At 42.0% G+C, this 9,378-nt stretch overlaps 1 protein-coding gene across 1 annotated transcript in view; it reads left to right on the forward strand.

Moving 5' to 3' along the window:
• The window catches only part of ccdc13 (coiled-coil domain containing 13), an 84,171-nt gene that overhangs the window by 5,712 nt on the left and 69,081 nt on the right, over positions 1–9,378 (forward strand). The window contains exon 2 of the mRNA XM_043690811.1: positions 5,826–5,974. Coding sequence (XP_043546746.1) covers positions 5,826–5,974 — 149 coding nt within the window. The remainder of the gene's footprint in view (positions 1–5,825; positions 5,975–9,378) is intronic.

The raw sequence follows: 9,378 nt of genomic DNA on the forward strand, positions 1-9,378 counted from the left end.
ATGTTGCGGCTGTACAGGACATTGGTTAGGCCACTGTTGGAATATTGCGTGCAATTCTGGTCTCCTTACTATCGGAAAGATGTTGTGAAACTTGAAAGAGTTCAGAAAAGATTTACAAGAATGTTGCCAGGGTTGGAGGATCTGAACTACAGGGAAAGGCTGAACAGCCGGGGGCTGTTTTCCCTAGCACGTCGGAGGCTGAGGGGTGACCTTAGAGAGGTTTACAAAATTATGAGGGGCATGGATAGAATAAATAGACAAAGTCTTTTCCCTGGGATTGGGGAGTCCAGAACTAGCGGGCGTAGGTTTAGGGTGAGAGGGGAAAGATATAGAAGAGATCTAAGGGGCAACTTTTTCACGCAGAGGGTGGTACGTATATGGAATGAGCTGCCAGAGGATGTGGTGGAGGCTGGTACGATTGTAGCATTTAAGAGGCATTTGGATGGGTATATGAATAGGAAGGGTTTGGAGGGATATAGGCCGGGTGCTGGCAGCTGGGACTAGATTGGGTTGGGATATCTAGTCGGCATGGACGGGTTGGACCGAAGGGTCTGTTTCCATGCTGTACATTTCTATGACTCTACGACTATATGTCATGTGGCACCATCACTGCTAAATAGAAGAGATTTCGAGCAGATCCAACAATTTCAGACAGGACATCCATGAGGCACTACGGGCTATCAACAGCAGCAGAATTATATAAAGCACAATCTGTCACCTCATGGTCTGGCATATCTCCCAGTATCACAGATATCAGTCTCCAGCCAATTCAATTCACTCCACTCAATATCAAAAAAATGTTGGAGGCACTGGCTACTGCAAAGGCTATGAGTCCTGACAACAGTTCAGCAAAAGTACTGAAGACTTGCGCTCCAGTATTTCCCATTCCCCTAGCCAAGTTCTTCAAATACGTGGAAAATTGCCCAGGCATATCCTGCACCTTAAAAACCAGAACAAATCCATTCTGGCCAGTTATTGCCCCATCAGTTTATTCACAATCATCAGTAAAGTGATGGAAGATGTTGTCAACAATGCGGTCAACAATGCTATCTGCTCAGCAATAACCAGCTCAGTGATGTCCAGTTTAGGTTCTGCCAGGGCCATTCAACTCCTGACTTCATTATAGCCTTGGTTCAAACATGGATAGAAGATCTGAATTCCAGAGGTGAGGTAAGAGTCTCATCCTTGATAGCAAGGCTGCATTTGACTGAGTGTGGTATCACGGAATCCTAGAAAATCTGGAATTAGTAAGTATTGGCGCAAGGTCTCCACTGGTTGGAGTCATATCTGACACATAGAAACACCCACTTCTGCCTGTGTAGGAAGATTGTTGAGGTCATTGGAAGTCAGACATCTCAGCTCCAGGACATCTTTGCAGGAGTTCCTCAAGGTAGTGTCATTGCCCTCAAGGTAGTGTCATTGCTACTTCATTGATGACCTTCCCTCCATCATAAAGTCAGAAGGGGATGTTCGCTGATGATTGCCCAATGTTCAGCACCATTTGCAACTCCTCACATACTGAAGCAGTCCATGTTTAAAAAAAACAAGACCTGACCAATATCCAGATTTGGGCTGACAAGCAGCAAGTAACATTTGCACCACACAAATATCAGGAAATTACCATAAGGGACGATCTAACCACAGCCCCTTGACATTCAGTGGCATTGCCATCACTGATTTCTCCGCCATCAATATCCTTGAGGTTACCACTGATCAGAATCTCAACTGGACTTGCCATATAAATACAGTAGCTACAAGAACAAGACAGAGGCTAGGAGTACCATGGCAAATAGCTCACCATCTGACTCCCCAAAGCCTATCCACTGACTACAAGGCACAAGTCAGGAATGTGATGGAGTACTCCCCACTTGTCTGGATGGGGAGCTACAACACTCCAGGAGCTCGACACCATTCAGGACAAAGCAGTCCTCTTGATTAGCACCACCTCCACAAACATCCACTCCCTTCCCCACTGATGCTCAGAAACAGCATTATGTACAATCTAAAACATGCAATGCATAAATTCACCAAAGATCCTTTGACAACACTTTCTAAACACATAACCACTTCAATTTAGAAGGACAAGGGCAGCAGATATGTGGGAGCACCATCACCTTCAAGTTTCCTTCCAAGCCACTTCTCCCTGGGTCAGAATCCTGGAATTTGCTCCCTAATGGTATTGTGAATCAACCTACTGCATGTGGTCTGCAGCTGCTCTCGAAAGCAGCTTACCACCATCTTAAGGGCAAATGGGGACGGGCAATAAATGCTGGCCAGCAAGGCCCACAGCGCATGAATGAATAAAAACAAAACTTCCTAAAATTATCCCAGTGGTAGATGTTAATCTAACTAGTCTGTAGCTTCCTGCACTCTGGCTCCCTTTTTGAATTAAAGGATGTGGTGCTGACCTGTGGAGGGTCAGGGGCGAGGAGGTGTGCAATGAAAGCAAGTGCCTGTTAGAGCAGAAGCATTGTTGTAACTTGGTTTGATTTCCACAACAGTATTCTTTGTATCAGAGTTTGCACCCCAAAATTTCATCTCTCAGCCCCCAATTTGGAAAGCCCTGTTCTAGACCATCCCCCGGAAGTAGAGCTGTTAAACTTGGTCCTGCCTATTAAAGCATTGCTGCAGATGCTGTAAATCAGAAAATTAAAGAAAAGATACTGAAAAATTTCCATGTAAGGCAACTGACGTGAAGAGAGAAACAGATTATGTTTCAAATGCAGATCGTTGAGCAGAGACAGGACTGTTAACTATAAGGAAAGGTTCACACCTGTTCTTTCCACAGATGCACCTAAGTGCTTCCAGTATTTTCTGGGTTTTGTTTTGCTTCTGATACTCCAATATCTGTAAATCACTGGTTTCTGATCCTCTGACTACACTGACCTCTGCGTCCAGGTTGAATACTTACTGTATTTGTCCTGAGAAATTGTAATGCTCCAATATGTCCAGCAGATGTCGCTTCAGATATGTTGCATTGAGAAGTCAACCCAACTTCTGCATTTCAATTGGTAAGCAATGAAAACAATGAGCAATATTCCAGTTTAGTTCACACACTCTAATAGTGAAAGTTTACTGAGACACAGTTTTTACAGCTTGGAACAAAGTTTTCTATCACTTGGCACATAGCCTTGAATGCTGTGGTATTTTTCTAAATATTTCTTAAATGCATCTATTCCTCCTTCAGTGAGTTCTAGACATCCACAGTCCTCTGGGTGAAAACATTTTTCGTTCAATCTCCTCTAAACCACCTGCTCCTCACGTTAAAACTGTGTATCTTGGCTACTAATGAGAACCAAAACACCATCATTAACAGATCCTGCAAAGCTAGGATTGTGGAAATGTTTTTATGGAAATCAGTTTGGGTTTTATTGATGTAACTTGTAAGATTCTGAGCTGTTCTGACACTGTCTTTTGTTGCTGGTAGTGATTTGTGTCAAAATGGCCAAAATAAATTGGACAGGATCTTCAACAGGGAAATTTGTACAGAGTAGAAGTATTTTGAATTGAGCTAATGCTGTATGAATAGTAGACACAGTTATCACACGTACATCTGGCATAAACTGCTTAGACTGTATCTCAAGCACTTGATCACCGATCCTAATGTCTCCTTTTTTAGCTTGCTGTCAGTTTTTGTCTGATAACACTCTTGTAAATCATCTTTGGACATTTTGCTATGATAAAGCTACAATATAAACTAGCTCCATCAAAGGAGTACTTTTATTGGCATTTAAAAGTGGGAGCAAGAAATAGAAAAATGCAAAGATTTACAGACAGAATGTTGTTGAAATTAATTTCACTCTGCTGCTTTTTACTTGGGTGTTGATTAATCTGTTTGTAATTATTTCAGTATGATTAGGTTAAGCAATTGCACCAGAATATTACTGGGTGGAATCATATATCATGGTGTTTGAGAATATGAAATCTAACAGAACAAATGATAAGGAGTGTTTTCTAATTCTATGCTTCCTTTTTTAAAAAAAAACTTTATGGGATGTGGGCATTGCTGGCAAGGCCAGCATTTTGTTGCCTATCCCCAGCTCTCTTAACTGAGTAGCTTGCTAGGCCATTTGAGAGAGCAAAGGAGAGCCAACTTAGCTGTGGATGCAAAATCATACCTCCGTCAGGTTAGGTAAGGAAGACTGATTTCCTTCTCCGAAGGACCTTAGTGAGCCTGATAGGTCTTTACAAAAATTATTGGTAGTTGTCATAGTCACTGTTGCTAGCTCTCAGTGCCACATTTTCTCAACTGAATTCAAGTTACGCCATCTACCCAGTTTGTTCCTGCCCTGATCAGATTGAACTCGTTTTTGTTATTCATTAATCCCCATTCTAAGTGATAGCAATCCAGGTTTGCTCAAAACTTCACATCAGTTGTATGTCACTTTGATCTTTTACTATAAATTCTGTGTTCTATGATCCTGTCCCACTAGTTGCCTGACAAATGAGCAGTACTCCGAAAGCTTGTACTTTCAAATAAACCTGTTGGGCTATAACCTGGTGTTGTGTGATTTTTAACTTTGTCCACCCCAGTCCAACACTGGCACCTCCACATCATATTTGGCGTAGATCATTCATCGTGCTGTTAGGCTGCAAGTTCCGGGATTTTGACCTAGACTGAAGTAACTGTGATTCTGGACGAGCAGCGAAATCTACGTTTCGGGCAAAAGCCCTTCATCAGGAATAAAGGCAGAGAGCCTGAAAAGCCCTTCATCAGGAATAAAGGCAGAGAGCCTGAAGTGTGAAGAGATCTTTATTCCTGATGAAGGGCTTTTGCCCGAAACGTCGATTTTGCTGCTCATCGGATGCTGCCTGAATTGCTGTGCTCTTCCAGCACCACTGATCCAGAATCTGGGTTCCAGCATCTGCAGTCATTGTTTTTACCTTGAAGTAACTGTGATATATGTCCAAATCAGGATGACAAGTGACTTGAAGTGGAGCTTGCAGGAGGGCATATAAGCCTTGTCTTTCTAGATGGCAGTTGTCATGAGAATTGAAGGTGCTGACTAAGGGAGCCTTGGTGAGTTTTTGCAGGCCATCTTTCAGATGGTATACACAGCTGATTCTGAGCATCACTGGTAGACAAATGGATATTTTTGTACCAGTCAAAGAGACTGCTTTATCCTGGATGATATAAAGTTTCTCGAATATTGATGGAGCTGCACTCATCCAGCCAACTCAGGAATCAAAGCCACAAGATTAATTTCCAGTTTGAAGAATTTTAGTTAATCATTTGAGCCAATATAACTTTAAGGAATGATCAGATTGAGGTTTATAAAATGATGAAGGGAATAGATTATGTTCAAGATGACAGTTTGTTCCAGTTCAATAGTTTAGGGAGGACTAGGCCACAGTTTTAAGTTGTTGCAGGTTAGATGCCAGAAGCTCTTCCCAGAAAATAGTGTAATTCTGGAACAGGTTGCCCACTAGTGCAGTGGCTGGTATATTGTTGAATTCCTACAAGAGCAAGCTGAACCTATTTCTGGCAGGAGTGGAGATCACCTTGTATGAAAGATAGGCACTGAAAAGAATTATTCATGTCTGAGTGAGCTGCTGGACTAGTATCAATTGTCTCAGGGCCTGAAAAAAAAGTTCTCAGAGATTTGCTTCCCTAAATCAACCTGGGTGTTTAGTCTGGGTTCTCTCCTGTCCCTATAAATTAATGGGTTTTCTGGGAGTGGTGGGAGCTAGTGTATCTGCTGTGAGGTCCCAAGGTATCACCATTGTCTGGGACTGGCTGGCTGAAGCAGAGGTTCTTCCCTTGACCATCCTTGTTTGCATGTCTGTAGTAAGTAGTCTTTTGTTTGAAACCTTGAACTTTCCAGCTTGCTGGAGAACGAGAACGAGCTGCTACAGGAGCAGATCCATGAGCTAAGGGATGAGAATGGACGACTTTACAAACTCGTTAATGAAAAAAATTTCGAAATCAAACACCTGAAAAAGAAAAGTGAGGAAGATCGACTTGCTCTGGCAGGTAAACGTACCACTGGGGGTGTGCTCTAGTGTATTGGTATGTGGATCTCTGTCTGAATGACTTCCAAAAGAATGAAGCTGCACCTCTAGTGGGGTTAAAAACCGAAAAAACTGCCAGTGTTGTAAATCAGAAACAAAAACAGAAGTTGCTGGAAAAGCTTAGTATGTCTGGACGCATCTGTGCAGTGAAATCAGAGTTAACGTTTTGGGTCCGGTGACCTTTCCTCAGCACACAGGAACCGAAACGTTAACTTTGACTTCTCTTCACAGATGCTGCTAAACCTGCTGAGCTTTTCCAGCAACTTCTATTTTTACCTCTGATGGGGATGTTGAGATGCTTTGGGAATACCATATGTCAATTTTATAAAGTAATTATCAAGAAGGGTAGATTCTTAGAATTAGCCAGGTGACATGCAATTCAACCTTATTGAATTCAGAAATTAGAAAATTAACAAAGACCTGGCGGAAATATAAAACCACAATCTTGGAACTTGTTCACTGGGGCATTAACTATAAATGTGACTGATCATCTGTCCACGAGCTAAGATAAGAATATTTTCTTTCATTTTTTCTTTAATTTTTAAAAATATTCCTGAATGAAAAGCACTGATTGGCCTCCAGTATTTTTGCATTATTCTAAGAGCTCTACAGTACAGAAGGAAGCCATTTGGCTCATTGAGTCTGTGCAGTTCTTTGTGTGGACAATCCAGCTATCCCACTTCTCTTATTCTGGCCAAATCTATACAATTTAATTTCTTCTCAAATTATTTATTCAGTTTATCATTGAAGACTATTGCCGATACACAATCGTTTAAACGAAACACTCGGGAACAGCTGGTTTTCGACGTTCGGAATTTTTCTGAATAAGTGACAGCTTGACGGTGAAATTTTTAAAAGATCTTACCGAAAAGCAGATTCACTGTGAGGACTATGGGTACTGAGACAGAATTGAGGCCTGCCAGTGCTGGGCCATGCCCGTGCTGCGCCATGCCCATCCATGTCGCATCTGAGTGGCACGCATTGAGTTGGTGTGGAGTTAGGTTAACTGTTTGCACGCCAAACCACCTTAATAAAAAAAACTTCATGAAGAAACCTTAGGCTTTCAGAGCTTATCGGATTTCAGGATTTCAGATAAAGGGTTGTCTACCTGTACTGTATTGAGTCCATCATTGTATCAAGCTATGCATTTAAGCTCCGAAACAAAGGCTGGCTATTTAAAAAATTACTACACTTGATTTCTGTTTTAGTTTTGCAAGTTATCTTAAATCTATGCCCTTGGGTTGAGATTGTGGTGATTTATCAGTTATTTTCCAAACAGCAATAAATGGAATTGCGTTACTATGAAGTGCAACATGTTTGGTACATATACATTTGTAGGAGAAGGGGAAGACTGTTAGGCCAGTATACTTTGAATTTTCCTGTTTGGGGATTCCTGAAAATATTTCCCTGACCGCACCGCCCCCACTCAAAATACACAGAGTCAGTAAGTAAATCCACCCTGTAAGTCCCCAAATCACCGTGGAAAATTCAGACAGCCCAGAGCACAGTTCTTGTGAACACAAAGTCCTATCTTCACCTTAAGAATATCCTCCATTTGTATTGATTGGAGGTATCATTGTGCTAAATGGGACAGACTTTGAGCAACTCAAGACTTAGTATCCATGAGATACTGTGGGCCATCAAAAGCTGAAATGTATTAATCATAATCTATAATGTCATGAGCTCATATATCATGAGCTTATATAACCCGTCAAGCCAGGTTCAATGCGTATGTAAGGTTTACGAAGCTAAACTCGGACAAGGCCTGTGAAGAATATAAAGAAAACAGGAAAGAATTCAAGCAGGGAATTAGGAGAACAAAGAGGGGCCATAAAATGAACTTGGCAAGTAAGATAAAAAGGAGAATCCCAAGGCTTTCTAGACATACATTAAAAACAAGAGGATAACTAGGGAGAGGAAAGGACCACTCAAGGATAAACGAGGGAACTTGTACTTGGATGCAGAAGACATGGGCAAGACCCTAGATGAGTACTTTGCATCGGTATTCACCCAGGAGATGGACATGGAAGATAGTGAGACTTGTGCGGAGCATGCTAATATGTTAAGGCACTTTGAGATCAAGAAAGAAGTGGTATTAGGTTTCTTGAAGAGCATGAAAGTGAATAATTCCCCAGGACCTAATGGTATATGCCCCAGGTTATTGAGAGAGATAAGAGAGGAGATTTCTGGGGCATTGACCAAGATCTTTGTGTCCTTGCTAGCCACTGGAGAGGTCTCAGAGGACTGGTACGTAGCTTGTGTTGTTCCTCTGTTCAAGAAGGGAAAGAGGGATAATCCAGGAAGCTGCCAAGCCTCACATTGGTGAGAGAATTCTTTGGGTAGGATTTATGCACATTTGGAAAAGCATGGCCTATTTGGGGACAGTTGGCGTGGCTTTGTGCAGGACAGGTCATGTCTTGCTAATTTGATTGAATTTTCCAAGGAGGCAGTGAAGATGATCGATGAGGGTAGAGCATGTTGTCTACATGGATTTTAATAAGGCTTTTGACAAGGTACGTCATGGTATGCTTATCCAGGAGATTAAGATGCATGGGATCCATGGTGATTTAGCTGCTTGGATTCAGAATTGACATGCCCATAAAAGACAAGAGGGTAGTGGTGGAAGGATGTTTTCCTGGTTGGAGGTCTGTGACTAATGGTTGACCACAGGGATCCATACTGGGACCTCTGCTGTTTGTGATATATGTAAATGACTTGAATGAAAATGTAGATGTGTGGGTTACTAAGTTTGCAGATGACACAAAGATCAGTGGAGTTTTGGATAGTGTAGAAAGTTGTCAAAAGGAACAGCAGGATCTGGATCAGTTGCAGATATGAACGGAGAAATGGCAGACGGAGTTTAATCTGGGCAAGAGGTGCTGTTCTTTGAGAGATCAAATGTTAAGGAAAAGCATACAGGTAATGGCAGGCTCCTGAACAACATTGAGGTACCGAGAGATCTTTGGGTTCAAGTCCATAGTTGCCTGAAAGTGACCACACAAATAAGAAAGGATGGTAAAGAAGGTATACGGCATGCTTACCATGTTCAGCACAACATTGTGGACTGAAGGGCTTGTTCCTGTGTGTACTGTTATGTTCTAATGAAGAGTGCATGAGGGCATACCAGGAGTAGCAACAGCTTACCTAAAAAGGTGTTAAATACCTGTTGGAGCCACAGAACAGGACAACATGTGTGCCAAACAGCAAGAGGAGCAAGTGGTATACAGGCTAAGAGTTGGGAGGTCATGTTGCGGCTGTACAGGACATTGGTTAGGCCATTGTTGGAATATTGCATGCAATTCTGGTCTCCTTCCTATCAGAAAGATGTTGTGAAACTTGAAAGGGTTCAGAAAAGATTTACGAGGA

This window comes from Chiloscyllium plagiosum, chromosome 5 (assembly GCF_004010195.1).
Source record: "Chiloscyllium plagiosum isolate BGI_BamShark_2017 chromosome 5, ASM401019v2, whole genome shotgun sequence".
Classification (NCBI taxonomy): domain Eukaryota; kingdom Metazoa; phylum Chordata; class Chondrichthyes; order Orectolobiformes; family Hemiscylliidae; genus Chiloscyllium; species Chiloscyllium plagiosum.